Source organism: Rhamphochromis sp. 'chilingali' (genome assembly GCF_963969265.1).
Source record: "Rhamphochromis sp. 'chilingali' genome assembly, chromosome: 20".
NCBI classification, from domain to species: domain Eukaryota; kingdom Metazoa; phylum Chordata; class Actinopteri; order Cichliformes; family Cichlidae; genus Rhamphochromis; species Rhamphochromis sp. 'chilingali'.
Genome location: NC_137947.1, coordinates 5,770,336 through 5,795,695, shown reverse-complemented (window position 1 = coordinate 5,795,695; position 25,360 = coordinate 5,770,336). Strand labels below are relative to the sequence as shown.

The 25,360-nt window shown below is 41.8% G+C and overlaps 1 protein-coding gene across 2 annotated transcripts in view; it reads left to right on the top strand.

The window, feature by feature from the left end:
• Positions 1-25,360, top strand: part of stk32c (serine/threonine kinase 32C) — a 103,766-nt gene that overhangs the window by 74,003 nt on the left and 4,403 nt on the right. For both annotated transcript variants that reach the window (XM_080868571.1, XM_080868572.1), the window contains 8 exons: positions 3,767-3,940; positions 11,259-11,296; positions 12,162-12,251; positions 12,663-12,766; positions 12,896-13,012; positions 19,063-19,188; positions 19,465-19,593; positions 23,075-23,142. In XM_080868571.1, coding sequence (XP_080724697.1) covers positions 3,767-3,940; positions 11,259-11,296; positions 12,162-12,251; positions 12,663-12,766; positions 12,896-13,012; positions 19,063-19,188; positions 19,465-19,593; positions 23,075-23,142 — 846 coding nt within the window. The remainder of the gene's footprint in view (positions 1-3,766; positions 3,941-11,258; positions 11,297-12,161; positions 12,252-12,662; positions 12,767-12,895; positions 13,013-19,062; positions 19,189-19,464; positions 19,594-23,074; positions 23,143-25,360) is intronic.

The following is a 25,360-nucleotide window of genomic DNA, read 5'->3' as shown; positions in this document are numbered from 1 at the left end:
AGGGGCTTTAGTCTTTAAATCATCATCATAAAAGACGAACTGCGAGATCTTTTCTCTAATGCTACAGTAACACGAGAAACAGCAGTGGTCGGAGACTGCTGCAACCGCGTGCTTACAGTCTTGTTGTCTTTGAAATGGTTGCTTTGAAGATGGGGACTAGGCTCGCAGCCACTTGCAGTCAGTTTCTTTCTTCAAAGCGACTTCGGCGCATCAAGACAGTAAGAAAACAGCAATAAGATTAACTGCAAAATTGCATGGGTGCTCAGCAACCCTGCTTTTATATAGGAATATAATCAGAATACAAGCAAATTGAGTTGAATCCCCTATTGCAAAGAGACGCTTAACAGACAAGTTCTTATCAGCATAGACTGACTCAGATTGATTGCAGTGTGTCTGCAATCCTTCGCCAGTCTGTGTGACTACAGTCGGTTTGAGTGGGGTCATGGTTGTTGGAAGGCAGGCTGCCTCCCCACAGGTGTCCTCTGCAATCACTTTGTATTGAAAGTGGTCACATTGGTGCGGCTGAGCCATATTTAATAAAGCATGCTTCCAGGCAATATGCAGACTCAGACACATCTGGGCCTATTCTGGGCTACTTTTGGCACTTATGCCTCAGTTCTGCCGAGTGTTTTGTGGTCTTGCCGTAATGTGGTCGGGTTGAATATAGATTTCTACAAGTATAATAATTATATCTGACTGTAAGTGATAAGCTGGACTAGATGTAGGTAACGACAAGTCATCTGTGGGCCAGATCTGACCAAAATGCCACAACACATCTGACATCTGGCTCATATAAGGTTGACATTTGGTTCAGTTGAGGCAGCCAGACTCAACCTGACTCAAAGTTATAAGTCAAGGCCAAATGTGGCCCAAAGAAAACTGGATGATGAGCATTTACTGTGGTCGGTAAGGTTATTTCGTCCTAGACTTGCCAGCACTAAAGGACTTGGGACTTTTGTTCAAAGTGCCCTACACACACTACTCTTAAAGAAGAACTTTTTTTTTTAGGGCATAGGATTTAAAGTGTACCTTGTGAAAGCAGGCCAGTGGAGGTGTTTTGTCTTAAGGTGAGTTGTTGGAGGCAGTGCTCACTCACACCATTGGAATCCTCAAAGGACCATGCAAAAGTCTTGTGACTGAACCACACGGCCAGTTTGAGCCATCTCTATCATCAACTTTATGTAGGCCATCGAAACTTTGTAGAGCGGTTAGAGCCAACAGAATCACAAGCTCTTGCCTCACTCTAGCTTTTTCCTCAAAACTCATTCCACTGTCTCTCTATTTCCCTCTCTCCTCCCTGCCTCCCCGGGCTCATTTGTCATTGTGGCCTGATTATTTCAGCCTGTTCCTTGTACTCCTTCCAGCCGGCTAACCTTCTTCTCTTAGTCCCCGCAATCGTGGCAACCTAGTCCTGTCCCGGCCATTTCCAGCATGTCCTTCCTCGTGGTTTTGGACAGTCACGGCTCTCCCTAGACTCTTCTCCCAAATAACTGCTAGGCATTCATTCATACTCGAGGGTTTGTGCAGCAATTCCTCTGTGCTCATTAGGAGAGCGGCGCTCAATAAATTATCCTCATCTCAAGTGCAGCAGAAGCACATAAAATGAGATTAGTGGTTAAACATTATGTTGACCGTAGCTATATTACAGTGAATGTCTCCAAGACAAATATGAAAGAGTTAAAGGTTCCCAAATCTAAATTTGTTTTTTGTGTGAACATTCGATCAAATAACTGCATCTTGTGCAAAAATATTAGCTCAAGGCGCCCAAGTCGACTTCAAAACTCTCTGTCCTTTAACGCAGTCTCGGTTTTGACGCATAAAAATAAATAGAAGTAGTTGAATGAAGCAGGCGAAATATTCAAGCCCTGCATAGTTTCCTCTCTTCTCTACAGCAGGGCGATCGCTCTGTGAAGCTGGCGCGCCTGTTTGGATTTTCCTTTTGCAAAGTCACAAACACTATCGGCACTTTGGCTGGCGCGTCCTCACCCCTTAAGCTGCCACCACTGCGACCAAGACCGGAGCAAGTGCCAGAAAGGAAATTGGAAGGATGGATGTCTTCAAATACTCTCTTCAGACAAGTGCTCTTCAACTAATACACCTCACTTTCCTTTCCAGGGTAGCTCAGATCATATTTCACAGCAGGAGAAGCTTTTATTTAAAGTGTCAGAACTGCCGAATTTGTGGATTTCACACTGTGTTTATTTGGAGCAAAGCCCCCTTAACGAAAAAGAGAGAGAAAACCGTTTGTGTTTCTTCTCCATCCCGTGCTTTGTGAGAGTCTTAAAGGTGACAAGGCTTGTCAGTGCTGGAGCTTTTCATATGCTCCAGTTGTCAGCCTGTATCTGACATCTCCGTGTCACCTCAGTGAAAGCGGGGAAGGAAATGACAAGCAGTCCAAGCCTCTGCAGTCTCGCTCTCTCTCTCTCAGGAGCCCTGATATTTAAGCGGTGGACGAGGGAAGCTGAAAGTTTTGTGGTACGCTGAGATAGCGAGTGCCACCTCAGCGGACGCTCGTGTGTCAACTGGGTTTGAGGAATCGGGCTGTGACAATGAGGTGATAAAAAGGTGACAGTGTGGAACCCCTGCCAAAAGCAAACAACATCCTAGGGCTGGCCATCTGCTGAGGCCAATATTAGTTTTTTTGTTTGTTTTGACCTTAAACAGGTCAGGGCAGCTTTGTGTACTGTGCATGATGTAGGGTGGCTCTGCTGTCGTTTCCTATTGAGTGCAGGCTGCAGTGGCACGGAAGTGTATTGGAAACTTTCTTTGCCCTGTTTTGCAGCACCTCTTCTTTTTTTTAAATTTTTTAATTTATCCTATCACATGAATGTCGAGGGTTATTCATCAGTTAATCGTGTGGTGTTTTAAGGAGAAGAGAAAAAGCCAGCAGTTCTGCAAATGGGTTTTTCCTTCTGTGGATAAGATTGAATGATTTCAGCCTCTGCAGCAAACTCCCTTTCTCTCTCACGGAGCAGCAGGAAATTGCACCTGAATAGGAGCAATCAGAATGCCCCCACCCCCAATGAGTGTTCACAGCCAAGCCCAAAGATACAGAGGGAACCTGTGAGCTATAAAAAGAAATGGTATCGCCACAGCATCAGAACTTTAATGGGAAAGTAAAGAATTGGCTCAGCGGCAACCACATTAAGCCAAGTTTGATGGAAGGAGTCACCACGGATTGGTGTGTTGTCCCTCCTCTCCGGGTCTATTAAGATATTATTCTGCTTTTATTTTTCTCAGATGAGAGATTAGATTCTGTTGTACAAAAACATTTGTGTTCACTGGTGTGGCTTAATGTTTTGAAGCTGAATTTGTGGAGTGGACTGTTACAAATCCCCACCTGGATCACTAAGAGGCTGTGTTTTAATTTGTTGTGCATGACCAGTAAGCCTGATTGACAAAAAATGTGTAGCAGGTGACGAGCTAAGTTATTGTCGAGCTTTGATGTGACAGTGACGTCCCCTGTTTTTGCATTCTGTCCGACAGCTGGCATGGATATTATGTTGTGGCTGTGAGGTGTGCATGTGCCATATTTGTGCATGTTTGCATTTGCTTCTGTGCAGATTCGTCCGCCGACCCTTCGTGCTTCTCATCAGCATGCGTGTGTCTGATAATATTTGCACATGTAACGCACTCTGTGTCCTGCATGAAAAGCATACTGAGCATGTTTGCGGTCTTGTGTGCTCAGTCTTTGCGGTTGTTTGCGCAGCATGTGTTTTCCCACACTGGGCTGTGACTGAGGGCCGTCTCATCCCACTGCACCCAGGTACTCGTTCCAGGACGAGGAGGATATGTTCATGGTTGTGGACCTCCTGCTGGGAGGAGACCTCCGCTACCACCTGCAGCAGAACGTCCAGTTCAGCGAGGACGCAGTTAGACTCTACCTCTGTGAGATGACGCTGGCGCTGGACTACCTGCAGAGCCAGCACATCATCCATAGGTATTTCTTTTCATTTCATTTCAAGGCCTCCAGCAGCTTTCAAGCTGTTGAAAAGTCTATGGCTATAAACAGTGCATGAAGTGTTCTTTTATATGGAAAACTCTTTCATAAATTTGCCCTTCAAACCCTTCTGAAGGTTGTTTCGTAAAGCAAAGTTAAAGCTGCACCCTTTTTTTTCTGCATAGAACTGCAAGATTGCAGTGGAGTAAAGGTTTTGGAGGTGGAAATAACAAACATATCTATGTGCATAGAGAAATGCAAATATGTCCAGCAGACAAAGTCAAGTAAAAAGGCCTAAGTGTGCACAGTTGGGTCTATAATTATTTAGGAAATTAGACATTTTGTGATTTTGCAGTAGATTTTAATTAAAACAGGTGGGATGTGATTAAAGTGCAGACCTTCAACTTTAATTCAGAGGGTTGAACAAAAGTATTGAATTAAATGCTCAGGAATTCAAAGTCTCCTGTTTTCAGAGGCTCAAAATATTTTTGGAAAGTTGACTTTCAATCAGTCCCACAGCCAGATGAGGTCTGTTTCCTCATTATTCCATGACGAATTATGGAACAGATCATGATCTGACGCATACCACATTATCTATCAAACACTGTGGAGTCAGTGTTGTTCCACTGGCGTGTATGCCTGCCTGTGCAACCTGCTCACTAATGTTTATTGATAATGTGACTGCTGATAGAAGCAGCACGGCTGGACGATGCTTCACAGTGTAAATGGATGGTGACCCAAAGCATACCGCAAAAGCAATCCAAGAGTTTCTTGAGGCAAAGAAATTGGATATTATTCACTGGCCAAGTCAGTCACCTGATCCCAACCCTATAGAGCAGGGGTGAGGAACTCCTGGCCTCAGGGGCCGGTGTCCTGCAGGTTTTAGATGTGTCCTTGATCCAACACAGCTGATTTAAATGGCTAAACTACCTCCTCAACATGTCTTGTTCTCAGAGGCCTGGTGATGAACTAGTCATTTGATTCAGGTGTGTTGATCCAGGGTGAGATCTAAAACCTGCAGGACACCAGGCCTGGGCTTCTCCACCTCTGCTATAGAGCAAAGGTGTCAAACATAAGACCTGGGGGCCAGAATTGGCCCAGTGAGGACTCGCACTGGACAGCTTTGGAAAATGTGAAGTGGGGCAGAGTTTTTAACTGTATTTTCATGAGTGTTACAGCTTTTCCAACTGATAAAGATGGCCATTCATGCTACACCAAAGTAGATAAGTAATAGATAAACAATTAAATGACAGTGTGGGGAAAAAAATCCTCTTTTCCCCATCTATTATTTCTGCTTTTTTCATTTATTTTTTTCCCACAGTGGAAAATAAATAACTTTAAAATTCTTACAATTTGAGCCCAAAGAGTCGTTCTGACAGATTTCATTCAATTATTACAGGAACATTTCTTAAAAATGGCCTTTGATTTCTTATATTACTTTATATTATATGTTTTAATATAAAGGGATTTAATGTGACTACTGTTGGGTCATTTGTGCTATATAAATAAAATTGAATTAAATTAAATTGAATAATAAGATGTCTCAGGGGATAAATGTGTAGCTAAACTTTACACTGACAGAAAGGGGAGTTTCACTGGTCCCACCAGTTTTAGGTCATAGTGGGCTGTATGTGACCCACAATATAAAGTCACTCTCTGCTGTAAAGCACAGCACCAGGCAGAAACCACAAACAAACGGGAGACTGTGTATAAAAACAGCTGTAATTCCTAAACAGTTAGTTTGGTGCCTTTTTTTAAAACCCTTGAATAAAAGCAGAAAGTCTGCACTTCAATCACATCGTTATTGTTTGATGTATAATCCACTGTGGTGGTGTACAAAGGTACAAAAATATGACATTGTAAAAATGCTTATGACTATATTTTATATACTGCTGTTTACTATTGTATGCGACTTTTTTTGTCCTCTGAACTGAAAGAAGAATAAATTGACCAGTGTCCCAGACACTCCAGTTTTTGCCTTGAAGAAAATAAAAACATTTCATTTCCAGCGTGACATTGGATGTCATGCCTTCTGGGTTTTGATTCACAGCGTGTTTACCCGAGAGAGACAGATGCATTAAACTCCCAAATACACCCATAAGACGCGTTTGCAATGCTTTCCAAATACATTAGATGCTGCAGGGCCAGCCAGCGAGAACACGTAGCTTAACTGGATACAGCGAACTAGAATTTCCCCTGTGTGGGGAAAAAACACCGAAGATCAGCTCAAGGTTGTGTCTGTAACTTTCAGTATTCAAGAGGTTTTGTTTCATTGTGTTGTGCTTCTGCACGTTGCAGCAGTATTTCCAGTTATTTTTGAATGTGAGGAGTCGAGCCTCACATCGCTCTTAAACACCAGTGAGTGTTGTTTTCTGCTCTGAAAGGTTAAACATAAAAAGTCACAGCCCCTTTCTTTGCATTATATGTTTATCTCCAGGTTTTAAATGTGACTCATTTGTTTGAGGATGGATATTTTTGACCCAACATTTATCTTCCTCATCTCCTTCCACTTGGATCTTACGGTTTTGAATCGTATTCCCTGTCCCTGGTTCAGGGAGGGCTCTTCCTGTTAAAAGGGAGTTTTTCTTTCCCACTGTCACCAAGTAATTACTCATAGGGGGTCGTCTGATTGTTGGAGTTTTCTCTGTATTATTGTCGTGTCTTTACCTTACAACAAAAAGCACCTTTGCACAAGATCTGATGTATTTATATATTCATGGCCACAGTATGGCCGAGAATATATGTTGCCCTTTAGCACAGATTGGAAACAGGGTTTTGTGGTCCAACAAAAAACAAAATCTATTATTGCTTTCAGCATGTTGCAGTTTAAGTGGTCTGAGGGGAAACCAGACTCCTCTACATCCCCTGGTCTGTTTTCAGGCTTCAGAAAATCTAATCCATTAAGCAGCCTTTGACCATCACAGCTCTTTTCAGACTAGATCTGGAGAGTTTTTAAGCAATACAAAGAGAGAAATATTCAATGCACAAAGTACAATTTAGTATTGCAATAAAAGAAGATCATTTTAATGTAAAAGAATGTGTTAAAAATCCCCCTGAAGTTATAAGAGGCCTGGAGCAGTGAAGAGCTGCAGGATGTCCATCTTCAAATTCTGCAATACTTTGTTTTATGTTTTAGCCTAGTGCAGCTTTGACTTTATCAGAGGCCTGTAAGAGAAATTAAAATTTAATAACATATAACATATTGATACAGCAGCCGCCCATTTACAGTTGGTGCAAACAGTAGCAGCAAGGTTACTCAAAACCACTTTATGCTGTATTACCCTGGCCCCCCATTTGTTAAAGAAATCAAATTTAAAATTTCAGTCGTTACTTTTATGACTGAGATATAAAGTGGAGTCATACGGAGCTTTGAACCCCTTATTTTCCACCCAGACCCTTCACGTTAGACTGAAAGTCTTAAAACAAAGTGAATGGCGTACATTTATATACTTAGATTTAGATTTAAAGCCGTGGTCCAAGCTAGCTTTTACTGTGAGAGCTACTCAGTCAGTGCCTCAGTTTGAAAGCTTTCAAAAGTCCAGTTCTGTTGTCAGATATAGTTATATTATAGTTTTGATGGCTAGTTTAAAATTCTGTGGAGTGCTTTTTTTGTAAGTTATGTTCAGCATTAGTGTCCAGAAGGGCAGTAAAGCTGGTTGTGCTTTAAACCAGGCCCGCTTTATGTGTCCCTGCAACAGGAGTATGGTGTGATTTCTTATTTTCAGTGAGAGTTACTCTGCGACTGTGATGTCTGGTCTCCAAAACCAAAGAAATGGACAGCTGATATCACAGATGCAGTCTCTGTCTTTTCTCTCATTTTAAAGTTGCCATTTTCTGTTATTTTTTTGTGAAACACCATAGTTTACATTCTACACAACAAGCATAAATGAGCCATACACAAGCAAATATATATTTTATATTCAGTTTCTCATGATTCTTGGTGTGAGCTCAGATTATAACCTTTTTTAAGGCGCTGAAGTCGCTGTTTTTATTTACTTTGCACACCTAAGGATGGGTCATATGGGTTTCTCTGTAATTGTCCCCATCCTTCATCCACAGTGGACTCAGTAAACACAGCTCTTTGTCCAGATATGCTGAGCGCAGCTGTAAGCGTGCGTGCAGTCCAGTCAGTGAAAGAGATGCATCCCTGCAGGCTGCAGATTTAGAGCCACAGATGGCTGAAAAACTGTTTGAACCTTATTCAAAACCTTATGTGGGCTGCATGTCTTCTTCCAGCAACTGTGTGTGTCCATATGCATGTTTGTGTGTGTGTGTTATTTATGTTGTGGGGACATAAATCTGTGTATATAGTCACACTGTACAGACCTGCCTCCCTTTTGGGGACAAAAAGCAATTCCCCCAAATCATAGATGATAAACATTTTAGTGCTAAGATTTGGTTTAAAGTAAAGGTAGCGCATTAATGTGAGGCGTCTGAATGCTGAAATGCACTGATACACTGAAGCATACATCATATTTGGCATCGTGATAAAAAATAAAAACACCTTTAAGGAGCAGAATTAACAATAACATAAAAGAATATGGAAGGAAAAGAATAGTTTGACTTGCTATTGAATTTGCTTTTTTTCACTAAGAGCTAAAGAGGTTTGTCACCTTCAGGTCTGTGCAATACAGCTAAAGCCGGAGCCTGAGCTTAAAACTCCTGCTCGTGCAATCTAAAGTTCATTTTTAATACATTGTGATGCACACAAAACTAGTGGGTCAAAAGTTTCAGACTGACAAGATGACGTTTGATGCGGCTTTCTCTGGTCTCTGCAGGTTACCTTATAGCAGTAAAGCCTTGTTTAGGATTTGCTTGACACCTATCACTTAGTTGCTAGTAGATATTCAATGCTCCGAGTGACTAGGTAACCCCTCAAGCTGTGTTTTGTCATTCCTCAGCAAATATTCAGAAAACAGTTTCTGGGCATGTGCCGAAGTGAAGCGAGACGGTGCTATTCTCTTCCTGTATGCGTACGGCTTCTTTGATATGTATCTGTGGCTCTCTTCAGGTTCTCAGACATGGCTGTCTGCAGTAGATATGCATCATTACACTTCTGCTGGCAGCCTCACGGAGATGGCAAGTGTTTTCTGAAAGTGAAGCCAGAGTTTTTCCCCTCATTGTATAGTTGGCAAAGCATCTTCATCACATACATTTTAAGTGGCTATAAATAGCAGCTAAAAAATGCTTCAGTGTTTTGTTCGTCCTCTTCTTAACGTCATGTTTTCTGCCATTGATTCAAGTGTGTGTGCCGTAATCTAGTGCCTTTGTATCAGTGCCCTCCTCCAGCACAACAGTTTTCTTCTACCCTGGAAGTTTTTGACAGGAGAATACTCTACAATTATTTTGTTGCACCAACTGAAGAAAAAAAAAAGAGGGGGGGGGGGGGGGTCTCTGGTCTCCTAGCAACAGTCAGCTGCCACCATGCCCAAGGAGGTAAAATTAGTCCTGTGAGAAGAAAGGAAGTAGAATTGGAGAATCCCTTCTCTCTCTTCTCTCCTTTTTTATCCACTCTGCAAGTTAGATCACCTCACGCTGGATTGCTTTGTTCCTGTTCAAAATAAGAAATCACTTGGCATGCAGCTTCATGTTAGACTGATGTCTCTGTGATTGCTGCAAAATACATTAAGTGAATTCCGTACTTCAAACAGCGTGGCACGATGCTGTAGCTGGCACTGGTGCAGGGATTCCTCCTGTGAACATGCATGCTTTTCCCTCCTGCTTTGTTCTGCTGGATCAGTCTGCAGCACCACCACCTCCGCTCCCCTCTACGAGTTTTAGCAGATATTCACGTCAGTCGCACAGTCACCGTGAACACACGTGTCCTGTGGGGTATGTAGATGCTCTCTGTAGACCGCATGTATTCTCCACAACAGCATGATGTACGGCATAATTAAATAAGCTGTGCGCGCTCTGTTAATTGCCCGTGGAGTGTTTGAAGGGCTGGAAAATGTCAAGGTGTGTGTGTGTGTGTGTGTGTGTGTGTGTGTGTGTGTGTGTGTGTGTGTGTGTGTGTGTGTGTGTGTGTGTGTGTGTGTGTGTGTGTGTGTGTGCGTGCGCGCGCGCTCCTGGATATGTCCAGGGCTTGGGTGCTCAGTGTAATAAGCATGTGCAGACAGACCTGTTAGTCCCTCTGGACAAACCTCTCCCGGGGATCAGTTATGAGTGTGCTCTCACGCGCTCCGAAATGCAGGGAATGAAGGAATTTTCTGCTTGTTGACACAGATGTCCAAATCATGTTGTTCAAACATGTAATTCACACATACATCAGCCTTCAAAACACCTCCCACACGCTTTAGCATCTACACATACTGTACACGTCCAATCCTGGTCTTTCCCACTTGACCACAAACTATGATGATGGGAGGTGCTGTTATGGGAGCAGATTAGACAGTTAGCAAATGCTTAAACTCACGAACACTTTTACTAATAACAACAACTTATAAAGCACATTTTGAAACGCACATTTTAACAACTCTAGCATGAACACTGCAGTTTTTGTTTTTGTTAATGACGCCAGGGTTGGCAAATGTTTTCGGCCATATTCGGAGGGGGAGGAGTCCATAATTACCTTACTTATAGTAAAATGGTCTAAAGGGGAGCTGGGTCTACTGGGTGTCCTCTCAGTTCTGATTTCAGGCTGTATAAAATCCAGCACATGACTGGAGCTGGCATGATTACAGGTCTTTTTAGACTAGAATAGCTACCACCAGGGCCACAATGAAATAGACTCTCTTTTTTTTAAGAGAGATGTATGAGTGAGGCTGTTTTCAAATTCTCAAGTTGTGCAAGAGACGCATGCCAAGCTTATATCATGGAGTTTTTCCAGCTAATTTATCCCTGATTAATTCCTTCCAACATTTATAGTAGGAAATCTTTCAAACTTCCTGAACTGCTCACAGAATCATTAGATAACTTCAGACTTGCTTGATGATTGCAACTATGATCACATCAGCATCTTTGTATCAGCCAGGAATAAATAAGAGGCTGTTTAAATTGAAGCTGCGGTGCCATTGGATAGCTTAGATCAGAGGTCTCAAATCTGCAGCCCCAGAGCCACATGCGGAGATGTTTCCAATCTCTAGTGGTTCCATTTCATTTCCACAGAAATCCAAATGGAGACGCTTAAAGGCGGCATCGATAACCCACATGCTCCGAAGGTCTATGTGATGTTATCCATAGGGGTTTAGAAAGCTGTAGGTCAGTTTACCTGTACACAGCAGAAACTCAGTGATGTGCTATTAAAATGCAAGTAATATCCTCTACTGATATTTGCATCAACATGTTTTAATGTGTACGTATTCTTTGTCTTTTTTAGAGATGTCAAGCCAGACAATATCCTATTGGATGAACAAGGTAAGGGTGTGAACAGTTTGCTCTGTTTATAAGACAGGATGTAAAACAAAACAGGACTTTTAGGCCTTCAGTATGTATCGTAGTTGTATAAGAGCACATTTAGACCACAGACCTGTCTGAAGGGCATATCACAGTATTCTTTGTGCATTGTTTATTTATTTATTTATTGTCAGATACCTGTTATATTTTGTCATATGGCTCTTAATGAGTTTTATTCTGATTATACTATATGTATTCCTGCTATATGCACACATTCAGTTTCCTCAGGTCCTCCTATTTCCATGTCATTTAAAAGCTGCAATGTTAGGACTGTGTCGTATCGATGGAGTGGATTCAGCAGCTTTAAAGCCTAACTATCTTATCACATTGGATGACTTTAAGCTGTGTTTCTTTTTTCGACTGCATGTGATTCTAATGCTGTCTGTACCTCCCTGTGTGTGTGCGTCTGTGTTTTGTACTTCTCCTCCTAGCTATACAATAAATATGTCTGTCGTGCATTTGTGTTTCTCAAAATCCTTCTATCAGCTTAAGCTGACGGAGGGATTCTGAAAAGTGCTTGATCATCAGGGGAAAACAGAAATTGTACAATAAATAACCCTTAGAGACGGCAGTGACGTTCCCAATCCGCTGCGACGAGTACGACACCCCAGAAACGACCCCAAGAAGGTCAGAGGAGTCGGGGACATCGGACTGACACACAAAATAATGAGGACACTTTGTCCTTGCATATCACATTCCAGCTTACTGAAAGGGAACGTTGTGTCCTCATTTGTTTCCTTCTCTTGTCACATGTGAAAATGTTTCCTTTTGATGTGAGCGCAGATGTTTATTTAGAAAATGTTGATGGATTTTCGTGTTTCCTCAGGTCACGCTCACCTGACGGACTTCAACATAGCAACAATAATAAAAGACGGAGAGCGAGCCACGGCCTTAGCTGGAACCAAGCCCTACATGGGTAACTAAACATTTATACTGTGCATGAAAAAGAAAGCTACAAGAAAAGGGGGCCTAGCGTAATTAAGTTATTCTTTTCTTTGTAATTTTAAATGCTCAGTTGTACCATTTAACTGTCTCGGTTAGTTAAAGCTCCTAGAACTATTTGCTAGAAGGTGCCAGACGCTGTTCCTTCAATTTCTGAATACATTTTTACGCTCTCATTATCACTAAACAGGCGTGTGTGAATGATATCAAAGAAATTAAACATCCTGTTGATTTGTGAAAATGGGAGGCAAATGTTCCACTATTGTATAATGCGATTGCCGAGGAAAAATGTGCTCTTCTTATGACATTTTTGCAAAGGAATGCTCCATGCACAGGCTGTCATTATACAAGCTTTTTCTTCAGTGTCTCTCTGCTGTGCTTTCAGCCCCAGAGATCTTCCAGTCTTTTGTGAGTGGAGGGACGGGCTACGCCTTTGAAGTAGACTGGTGGTCACTAGGGGTGACGGTCTTCGAAGTGCTGCGCGGATGGGTGAGACATTGAAATTGCAGTTTTTATGTTATCGGGCTGCAAGAACGAGCTCGCCTCCATTCATTCGCTCGTCTTTCTCTTCCTCAACTTGCTGCTTTTCCTCCTTTTGTCACCTTGTCTCTCTGCTAGAGGCCGTATGACATCCACGCCAGTAACTCGGTGGAATCGCTGATTCAGCTCTTCAGTACCGTCAGTGTCCAGTACAGCCCAACCTGGCCCAAGGATCTGGTTTCACTATTGAGGAAGGTGAGTGGAGGACGATGGGGCATTATTAACTTACACTTACACTTCAGTCAGCGGTCCCCATCCTTTTTTGCACCACGGACCAGTTTGATGTCCAAAAAATTTGTGTTATTTTGTAACACGTCCTCCTATAATGTGCCAACAACATTGAGAGTAACGCCCTCCTCTCTGCCCCTTAATGGTCTCTGGTCGCTATGGTGACGCGTAAATATTTCTTTGAAATAGGGTTTGGGGACCGCTGGAATAAGGGACTCAAGCTGAACGTCTGTCATCTTTCAGTTAAATTTCCGTCCAGCAGCAACTACTAGATCTGCAAGGATCTGTCTGGACTCTGAAAATCAAATTAGTTAATGTGAATTTCTATATACATAGTCAGTAACATCGATTTATCACTGCTAATTCTGTATTATCACAAAAGGATTGTATGTAACTTGACTGAGTCCATGTTATTGCTGTCGCCTTGAAGACGGCGAGCTCACTGCTAGTGGTCGCTGATTCGTCTTTGAAGCAACCATTTCAAAAGCAGCGAGTTCGCATGTTCGTTGCACACGGTCGCGCTAACGTTTGGTTGTATTTCAATCTCTAACTGTTGTTTTCCACAGTGTAACTGTAACACACAGCACCATCCTACTATGCAGCTAGTGCAAGAAAATTTGAAAAAGGTATCATAGGAACAACTGCTTATCCGTGATGTAATATGACCCTCTTCACAGAAAGCACCTTTCTTTCTTCTATTACTCTGTCACCCAGTGTGCACAGCTCGGAGACAGATACTGTCTACAGATTTATTTCCCTCTGCCTTTTTAGTTTAAAGAAGGAGTATAAAAAGTAACCAAATTTAGATACAAAGTTGCCAAGTTAGCAACCAGTGAGGTGAACTGAATCCGGTTGTTCAGTGATGACACGACGAATCCTACTTCCGGGCCTAAAGTAGTCTGCGTTTAATATGGCTTTTGTGTTGTTAACATGTTTAATGTTTTGTATTTTCTTCTATTTGATCTCAAAAAGCTCCTAAAACAGTCAGTGATCACTGTTGACCTCCCTCGGCTTTTATTACCACTAATCATTTATTTAAGCTCAGTTTTTAAAACCTTAGGATGTAGCTACAGCCCAGCCCATGCAGCAGTATATGAATGACTAACCTCGTATTGTGGATGGATTATCTCAGTTGTTCTCCTGGCTGAAGTTTGGTCCTTTTACAGCATCCTGCCATGCGATTACATTTGTTCCTGACCACCGAGAACACTCACGTTAACTTTTATCGAGTGGGAAAAAAGTTAGCTTGTTTATATTATGCTAACATAGCTGTGTCGCTAGCGGTCACGTAGCACATCATTATATACCAGCTAGCCCAACTTCAGTAACCCTACAAACGTCACTGCTTTTTAGTTTTCTGTCTTCATTTATGTTGGAAGTGATAGCAGAGCTGTACGTTTTAATTTGTTTCCAAAACCCCGCAGTCAGGACATGCTATATTGTATTTAGATAGAAGCTAGCGAGCTAACTCCCTGCTAACTTCTAACTCCGTTAAATGTCATAAATTCCGTTTTCATAGATGCCTGGATGTTAAACTCAATTGTTACACCTGGTAGAGCAGAACGCTGATCATTTTATTAAAGATGAAAGACTTTAGACAGTTTTTCAACTCTCAGTAATGCCATAGTGATCGTTTGATATATGGACCTGCAGCGGAGTTTAGGCCCAGACACGGCTAGTGACGTCAGACTGAACAACCGGATAGGGACAGCGCCGTGAGTGAGAGGGGTGTGAGATGGACAAGCTGAGATGCATAATTTCTACATTTACAATAAAATAAATATCCAATTGCTAAAACTGAAAAGCAAATATCTACCCAGTAAACAAATATCCAAATTGTCAAATATGTATGAACAGGCTTAGCGATGAGCTCTATTCTGACACTCAGAACGACAAAGCTCACTGATCGCTCTCAGCAAGCAGTCCATTATCTCTCATTATTAGCAAAGAGCAGTGTTTTTAGTTGGCTCAGGCCTTCGCCTTGCTGGCAAAAACTTGTAATCTTAATTTTATGGCTTGTCTTTAATCAGGTTCACGTCTTCTTTACCAGCTGGTGTTTGTGCCAACATCTCTTTCACTATGTCAGTATGCATCGCTTTCGTCCAAGGTTTAGGAGAGAAGCTATAAACATTCGGTTTGGACATTTTAATAAAATGTATATGAGCTAACTGATAAATGGAAAGGTTAGGAATGTGAATGCCAGTCCCAGGAAACTAAAGTTACAGTTTTTAATTAAGTGAAGGCAGATTAACTCTGACCCATGTTGCCTGAGTGCAGATGGTCTTCCTAAGAAAGAGGAGCAGGATGTAGAGGTAAAAAAAAAGTCAGCGGAGCCAGTGGAACTGATGGTGCAGGTATTCTGTGTGTGCGTGAGTGCTGTGGGGAGGGGGGATGATCCGAGACCCCGAGGGCAAAGAAGGGATGGAGAAAGAAAATGACAGATGGGATGAAAGCACAGAAACTGAGCGTGTGGGTGAGAGACGAAACAGTGCATGTGTATCTTTGTGTGCTAACTTATCATAACGAGTGTTTTAGTCTAATATTGAGACTGAAAATGTTTTCTTAAAAGCGAAAGTGTGCCAGTTGGATGAGATAACTCGCTCTGGATCAAATGTTAATAAGATAAGATAAGATAAGATAAGATAACCTTTATTAGTCCCACACGTGGGAAATTTGTTTTGTCACAGCAGGAAGTGGACAGTGCAAAAGTTATGAGGCAAAAATTAGAATACAATAAGAATAAATACAGTACACAACTGTACAGAATAGAATAAAATAAAATACTATATACAGTAGAATAAAATAAAATAAATATACAATAAGATAAAAATAGAATACAAATACAAATACTATATACAACTGAGTAAAAATACAACGATGACAGAAAGGATTATTGCACTTAGTATTATTGCATATGTATGGATGTGTGTGCTTGATCAGTTAAAGTCTTTATTATGGAGTCTGACAGCAGTGGGGAGGAAAGACCTGCGAAATCTCTCCGTCCCACACCGTGGGTGCCGCAGTCTCCCACTGAAGGAGCTGCTCAGTGCTGTCACAGTCTGCTAATAATTCTGCTCCAAACTTTCCTTGCAATAAAAACCCACCTTATTCTGCTTTGCATCAGCGTGCTGTCATCTAAGCAAGCAAAACTGTTCTGGAAACTAGTCCTCTCCTCCCCTCTGGTGATATTTCTGTAGTTATTTGAAGACAAGATTTTTGAGTGGGGAAGGAAAACTGTGGCTTGTTCAGGAGGATACTCTTTGGCAGAGTGTAAGTGCAGAGCAGGAGTGCGTGCATGTGCTCTGCGTCTGAATGACTGAGTGTTCTGGACGGAGCAACGGTCTCTTCCGCTCTGCTGCTGATCGATTACCGTGTCTGGACTCCACCGAGACTGAGCTAACTGGCCCTGCAGGAGAAAACTGAATCAGCCTGTGACCAAAAGAAGAAGAAAATAAAGCGCAGGAAGCGAGCTAACACAACAACAAAAACCACATCCCATTGTCATCTCCAGCGTTTTACCCCCGAGGTGAAAAATGAAGCACATGGCATTCCATTTAAAAACACAACTGTATCAGCACCAGCTCTTCTTTTCTCCCTGGACTGTGCGACTCCATTCATGTGTGGTGTCCATCTGTTCTGATCAGTGCAACAATTCTGATTCAACCTGATTGGAGTCAGATTTGATTAACAATTCCTCCTGTTGGTGGATTTATTAGTAAAGGTGCATTCGTCCTCCTGTTCAAATGTAGTGGCAACATAATTATTAGTTTTCTACAGAGAAGGAAGAAAAATTATGTTTTGGTCAATTTGTTTGTTTCCCCATAAATAATACCACATTTGTAGATTGAGCAGCAGAGTTGAGTATGTGGGTTGCGCCCATGAAAAACTTGCCAAACCTTCTCTTGCTAGTGCCAAACAGCTTTTTCTGCTGTTGGCTCTTCTTTAGAGCTCCTGGTACCCCAGGTGCTGACAGTCAGGGGCCTGATTGGTCCTGTTCATCGATGAGTCGGGAGTTTTCCCACACCTGTTGGGTTGTACGGTCAAAATGTTGCAGTGTTGATTGCTGCACCAATAAGGTAACAGTGTGGAGACAGTGCGGTGGCGGTGTGGGTGGCGTCTCCCTCACTGGAAAAATGCGACTTGTCATTATTATAGACAATCTCAATGCAGAGATGTCTCCAAGATGAGATTCTGCAGCCAGTGGCAATCCCATATCTCCACAGTCTGGGACCGAACTCTATCCTCCAAGATGACGACACTCTCCGCAGATCGAGGCTTATCATTGACTAGGATGGAATGACCTGCCTGCAGTCCTGACCTCAACCCCACTGGGATCAGTTTGGATGTGCTGCTTGTGCCAGAGTGACTAACACAACCACATTGGCTGATTTGTGACAAATGAAGAATAGGATGTCATCACATAGCAGTGTGTGACCAGGCTGGAGACCAGCCATCCAAGCCCCTGTTTGTTAAAAGAATAAACTGTTAAATTGCCAATATCTCTTTATTGTGTTTCTTCAGGCTTCAACCATCCAATCTAAAAAATGACACCAGCCAAGAGTCAGTACCAGACGTTTTATAAATGAAAGACTTTTATAAATGAAAGAAAGATTGTAGGAATAGTCTTAACCACTTGAGGTGAGGGCTCTTCAAAAAGAAATGAAGCTGCATTTGACTCTCACACTACCATGATCTGAAAACCTACACAGACAGATTATAAGAATGTATAGTGATAAAACGCAAAACCAAAAAAGCAGATTTCATGGTTTCTGTATCTGCATGTCAGAAAGCCAAACGATTGCTATTAGCTAGATAAACATGCATGATCAAAAGGTTTTGACAGCAGACGTTTAAGATAGTTGGGGCACAAAAATGAAACCGATACAGGGTCCTGGTAGTGTGCAGGCTGGCACGCTATCGTTTACTGGGACACTCAATGGGAATACGTGTTTATTAAAAAAAAATATTTTAGCTTTCGTGCTGTTGTAACTGAAAAACAGTTACTAGTTTCCGGCTTTAGAATAGTGACCAAAAATCACATCCTATATCTCTTAAACGATTTTCCAAATCTTCCATGGAAAGCATCAAAAATCCAATCTCCATCAGGAGTTTTCATAAGGATTTAGACCAGGGGTGTCCAACTCCAGGCCTCAAGATCAGGTGTCCTGCAGGTTTTAGATCTCACCCTGGGTCAACACACCTGAATCAAATGACTAGTTCATAACCAAACCTCTGGAGAACTTCAAGACATGTTGAGGAGGTAATTTAGCCATTTAAATCAGCTGTGCTGGATCACGTCTAAAACCTGCAGGACACCTCGAGTCCTGGACTTGGAAACCCCTGGTTTAGACAAAGCACTCGCACTTTGGTTGATGTCTCTACTGGTCTGTTGTGGTGCAAATACAATGTTCTGAAACTGGACTGGTTAAAGTGCAAAGTTGTTTTGTCTTGTTTTTTGTGCCCTGTGAATAATTTTGCTTTATATTATTAAAGTCACAAGCAGAGAAAAAAAACGAATATAGGTCTCCAATGATAAGTGAGATGAACTGCTCGTCACATTGAGAATGGTTGCTCAAGCTCACCCTCACATCCGCTCCCATTTTCTCTTCCCTTTGAAGAGATGATCCATTTTATCTGTTCCTTTTATTAATGCAAGACTTCCAGCCTCTTGGGTTTGATCATTTTTATTAAAGCTAATAATCTTTATTTATAGTCTTTTTTTTAACTCTTGCGTTCACACAAGGCAGCACCTCTACCAAAACAATGTAAGGTTCACAGTCCTGCGGGTTTAACATATCATTGAGTTCAACACATACAAGCATATTAGTAAGATATAGCAGATGAAAAGGGATGGCAGGTGGTAAAAAGGAAAGGAGGGAAAAAACAACTCATGTAAGGGTTTTATTTCACCTCCCGTGGAGATCAGCCTGGCTGTGAGCGAGGAGAGAAGGTGCGAAGGTGATGTTGCTACTCAGAAAGTGATGTTGATGAAGTGTGTGTGCGTCTTTTCTTTCCAGCTACTGACAGTGAACCCAGAGCATCGTTTCTCCAGCCTGTCTGACATGCAGACCGCTCCCTACCTCTCTGACGTCAACTGGGACGCTGTGTATGAGAAGAAAATGGAGGCTGGATTTGTTCCCAATGTTAGTGTAAAGCCATCACATACCTCGCTCTCTCTCACACACAGACACTCCTTCATGCTTGCTGATCATAATGAGCATTTTTGGCAACTAAATAATGCACGCTGGCATGCAGCGTCTTTGCGGTGCACTCACCTTATATTCCTGCTTGCATGTCAGTGCATTCATGTGTGCTGTTCCCTGTTGATGCTCAGAGCGCGTGCACTCTGTGGTCCATTTACGATGGATGCTGCTCCTGTGTTTGTTTCTAATTATCTCGCGTGCATCTCGCTCACACAGAAAGGTCGCCTGCACTGCGACCCCACCTTCGAGCTGGAGGAGATGATCCTGGAGTCACGTCCTCTTCACAAGAAGAAAAAGAGGCTGGCAAAGAACCGATCACGAGACAACAGCAAGGATTCACAGTCTGTAAGTGACACGGTGCTCTGCACAGAGCTGCTGCGTCCGTTCTTTTATCTCATGAAGCAACACTTAGTGTGATACCTCTGATACCAACAGCTTTGACTTTTATGCATAGAAGGCACAAACTAAACCATTAGTTTGCAATTAATTTGCTTCTTAGTGAGTCGTGAGCGCTACCACTAAAGAAACTTTTTAAAGCAGTGTGTTGGTAGCTGCTGGGAGTTTTGATTTGATTTTAATGCTTAGAATATACATGATCAGGCATAACAACCTGTGACATGATAACACTGATTATCTGTTCATCATGGCACCTGTTGGCAGCTGGGACATATTAGGGAGCAAGTGAACATTTTGTCCTCAAAGTTGATGTTAGAAGCAGGAAAAATGGACAAGTGCGAGGATTTAATTAAGTTTGACAAGAGCCACATTATGATGGCTAGACAACTGGGTCAGAGCATCTCCAAAACCACAGCTCACGTGTTCCCAGTCTGCAGTGGTCAGTATCTCTCAAAAGTTCCCTGATCTAAAGAATAGTGAAAACCGGAGAACTGGTAAACACTGTAACCAAATAAAAGTCAATAAAAATAATAAAAAGGATCCCAGTCCTCAGAAAGGCAAAATGATCTCCATCTTCTTTCATATTTAGTAACCAGAGATGAAGTCCTCTTAGTAGTTATATAACCTCTGCATTAAAAGCACTATGTTCTGTTAAGGAGGAGGATTTTGGAGTCACGAGTATGAAGGTGGAATTGCCACTGCATCTGTTAAAAGGCCTCTTCTCTTTGATCATACAAAGGGATCATTTTCGTTTTTTCATCTTCAAAAGAGTTATTTTCTCGTAGGCACCGATATGATTTGCTGTTTACCTGTTATTTTGATCTTTGTAGCCTTACCTCCAGCAGATTAGTGTGGTTTTTGCTTTGTACAGTTAGGTTTTTGTTAACTTTTGGACAATTACACATCTTCTATAATGTAGCCTTTGTGCAGCACTGCAGTAGACTTTGAATCCCAGTCCTTGTATGATTGTGCAGACTTTCAACTTAAGATCAAAGGGGTTTAACAAAAGCATCGCATTAACTGTTTAGGAATTACAGTCATTTGAATACACAGTCTCTATTTTTAGAGATTGAAAATACAAAGATTGTTTTTAGTACTTGGATGAAGCCTAGAACCATGGACGTCACCCAATGGCCTTCTTGTCAAGTGTAAATGGTGGTTTTGCATATTGTGATAAGTCGCGTGTTTTTCCATTCATGAAAGCATCTCTCAGTTGTAGCCTATGAAAGTTAAATGCCTGCCTCCTTGAGAAGTTTTTGCTCGGTCCTTCTCTGATAGGCTCATTTTGTTTTTTTCAGCCTGATGATGGGCTCCTTCATTTCTATGTCAATCCATTTTTACAGAGAGTTTCAGTGAAAAACTACCAAGTAGCTTCCAAGTCCAACACTTGGAATCAGCTCCGTATCTTTCATCTGCTTCAGCTCATGAAATAATGAGAGAACCGAGCACGAAACATCTCATCAATAACCTGCTTACTTTTGAGCCTCTAAATATGAATTCTTGCAATTCCTAAACAACTAATCCAAAGCTTTTTTTTTTCATAACCCTTTAATTAGAAGTGAAAGTCTTAACTTCACTGAACAAAATTACAAAATGTGTTTGATTGCCCAGATACTTACAGACAGACTTAACTGTCATTGCTAAAAGCGAAAGATTATGAAGGGAACACCAGAAGAGTCGTGTAAATTATTTTTACCCACTGCATTACTCATTGGTACAGTTTTTATAAAGAGCCCGGGCCATTCCAGGATAACAATGCAGCTCAGGCTTACCTTTGTCTCCGCTCTGTCACATCCTGTCAACACTGTATATTTTTAGATTGGCAGTGAGCCAGCTGGCATTTTTTTTTCCTCAGCTGTAGTGAATTACCTGTGCTCTTAGCTCTGTGATACAGTAGAAGGATAAAGCGAGACACCTGTGTAATCATGCTCACAGAGGCAATACAGTACAGTTTCTATATCGTTGAATACTTGCTGTCAATCCTTGGAGTCTCAACCCCCACCGGTCTGGCCAGTTTGCGTCCCCCTACCTGAGCCCGTTCTTCCTGTTAAAACGGATTTTTTTCTTTCCACTGTCACCAAGTACTAACTTGATTGTTCGGCTACGCTCACACTGCAGGCGAAAGCGCATCAAATGCACCTTTTTTGACCCTATGCGACCCATATCCGATCATGCTATGACAGTTTGAACAGCACAAATCCGATATTTTCAAATCCGACCTGGGTCACTTTCATGTGTGGTTTAATCCGAGACATATCTGATGTCTGGAGAAGACAAACGAGAAAGCATGGCGGCCATTGTTAAAGCACGTGCTCTCTTTTTTTCTCAGTGTCCTTCTTTCTCTAATTAATCTCTGTAGCTGCCATTTTTACTTCCGTAAACAGAGTGCGTTGCATGTCTTCTTTTGCGCATGCGGGCCGTGAACCGTTCACACTAGAGCGTGTTTGCTGTCACATTTTATTTGTCGTGTGAACAACCAGACAAAAAATCAGAATTGAGCATTAAGACCTGCAGCGTGAACGTAGCCTTAGAGCTCTCTCTCTATTTCTCACTTTACAATATAAAGAGCTGTTGTTGTGATTTTCCACTGTACAGTTAAAATTGAATTAATAGGCTGTTCTGTTAAAGGATGAAATGAATAATCCCCAAAAAAGAAAAATTATTGCAGTTTAAATGTTAACAATTTGAATTTCAGTTCGAACAACTACAGCAAAACAAAAGGATTTTGAGGTAGCAGATGAATAGCAATGCAAGATATAAATGTCCTCCTCATTTTGCCTTAATGCGTGATGAGGTCTGCTGTCTGATTTGTGTGTGCTGTGAGCAGGATCAGTGTAACTGCAGCAGTGCAGTCTCTGTTTCTTTGCCTTGGTGTTATGTTTGATTGAGACATTATTTACCACAGACGGGAGACGTCCTCTCTGTATTTATGAAAAGCAGCCTGCACCCATCAGACGCTCCTCATGACATCAGCGCGTGTGCGTGTGTCACGTGTTATCAGGGCTGATGAACATGTGCAAAGAGCGTGCACCTCTAACAATAGGGTTGTGAGGCGCTGTGTGTGGAGCACATACATGCGTGTGTGCCCGCTTGCGTGTACTCATACTGCGTTATTACTGAGATTATTAAATTATGAAGCCTTCGGTGCCGTTGTCATGGCCCCAAGTGCTTTTGGAAATATGAGCTTCTATTTTCGTCTTGGGCCAAACATCCAATTTGAGGAGAGCTCACAAACAATTCATGACTTGTTTAAAAGAGCAACGAGGGGGAAGGATGAATATCCCTGGGAGGTCACGCACTTGACAGATTGAAGTTGACGTCAAGTTTTGTTTTGTGTTTTTTTTAATCTGCGGTTCTTGATGATGCTGATGATGATGAGGTCGATGTGTAAGGTGACGATGAGTGTGCTTTGTCTGTCATCTGCCTGCAGGAGAACGACTATCTACAGGAGTGCCTTGAAGTGGTGCAGCAAGAGTTCATGATCTTCAACCGAGAGAAGTAAGAGAACAGAAGAGCAGCAGACCGTCTATAACACGGGCTAAAAGCAGAGGTTTCTTTTTTTTATTCAACGCAGCCAGAATGAAATTAGCTACCATTAGTGTCATCCTTTTAGAACGAATGCAAAGGACAGAAACATTCCTGCCACTTGCCTTGTTTGCCCTTTAAACAATCGGATTGATATCCTCAGCTGGAGCTAAATTTAATCTTCTTTCATGTTTCTTTTCTTAGATTGTGAGGCAACATAGGGGTTCATTTGTCTTTGATCTTAAAGCTATCTCGCAACCTCTTATTTTTGGGGGGCAGCAATCATATATTTAGAAAACCAACGGCAGTAATTTAGCTAAATTAGTGACACTTTAATTACAGTTAAAACTAGATATTTTGCCCATAAACCCCTGAGACAAGAGGTTGGCACATTTTACTGTTTCTTTTATTAAATTGCATAAAATCCATGCACAAAAGACAAATTGAGACTTTAAAATGATATAGCAGTTTAAGGTAACAAAGCATCTTCGTCCTTGTCCTTGTTTCCCTTGCTAGAATCAACAGTCGGCTTAACAGTTATGTCACAATCATGTCAATCAGGAACCAATGCAGGCACAGGGAGAACATATAAGAGGCTCAGTTGATCAGGAGGACCAAAGCAGGTGCTGTCTTCCTGCTGTAAAGTGTCAGCATTAACCAGTATGCTAGCATTCAGTCCTGTAATAATACATAGTTTCAAATATGTTAAGGTTCTTGTTTTTCAAGGTGCTACTGGTGCTGAGAAACATCTGGGGGGGAATGCAAAAAAATACAAATTTCTCACAGCCTGTGCTTGTAGATATTATATCAAACTTAAACGCCTTTACTGTTTAATCATGAAAGTGTCTCCTTTTACATTTTTCCCCATGCAGATGTTTTTGCATGCTCATTTCATAAGATTCATGTAAGAAACGGACAAAAAGTAGAGTCTTACACAATGTCTGACTTGTGAAAATAAACAGTCGTGTGAAAAAAGTTCCAAAGGACTCTTTGCAGTCCTATAAAAAGCTCAGTACATTGTTCCCTCGTTTTGTTGTGTTTGTTGGGGAGAAAACTTACAGTACAGCACTTCACAGTCACACTGCTAGCAACAGAAGATTTATGTATTTGACAGGCTGAACGCATTCTGTACTGTACAGGAGATACGGCACGAGATTGATTGACAATGGTCTACAGCCAATCAGGACGCAGAACACAATGTGCTGTTTAAAAAAAAAAAAAGCATGCAAAATTGCACCAAAAAAAATGTACAAAAGAGCGAGGCCGCGGAAGATTAACCGCGTTATAGCGAGGGACCACTGTACACCCTTACTGCTTCCATAGGAATTAAGAGTATAAGTAGCTGCTGCACTTGATTAATTAGGCATCAGCAAGTATGGACGCCTGTCTTTAGGTGTGGAGCATTCACGTATGTGACAATGCCACAATCGTTCAAGGAGTCTTCCATGCAATGCTCAGCGAAACTGCAAAACACCTGCATCTCAGACTGTACAGGCAACAGTTAGAGTGTTAAATGTTACATTTCATGACAGTACGATTAGAAAACGAGGGAGCAGGGATGGTTTGTTAAAAAGGGTTGCCAGGAAAAAGCTTCATTTCACTGGATGCAAAGGTTTGCTTTGGAAAGTTACATCTGAACACACTACAACACTTCTGTAATCATGTCTTTTAAACATAGAAGACTAAAATGGAGATGTTTGGCTGTAATGGATAGTGCCATGTTTGGCCTAACCCAAACCAGCTCATCAGCTCAAACTCCTTATAATAACGGCCAAGCACGGAGGTGGAGGGGTGTTGATTTGAGTTTGGTTTTTGGAGTTTTTTTGCAACCATGGGACCTGGATACCTCACAGTCCATGATCTGCTCTGTAAAACAAAGTATTCTAGAGTCAAATGAGACCATCGTGTCAGCTAAAGCGTGGCAGAAACTGGGTCATGCAACATGACAACGGTGCTAAGTGCATCATCAAATTTACAACAGAATGGCTAAAAAAGAAAGGAATCAAGGTGTTACTATGGCCCAGACCTCAAACCAACTAAAATGCTTTGGCAGGATCTTAAGAGAGCTGTCCATAAGCAAACAAGGAAGAAAATAAGGTTAGATTGATAGGTAAACAATTAGCTCGATATTAAAACCCATAAAAACCTCCCAAATATATCAATAACAACAACAATATGGATCAAGTGTAAT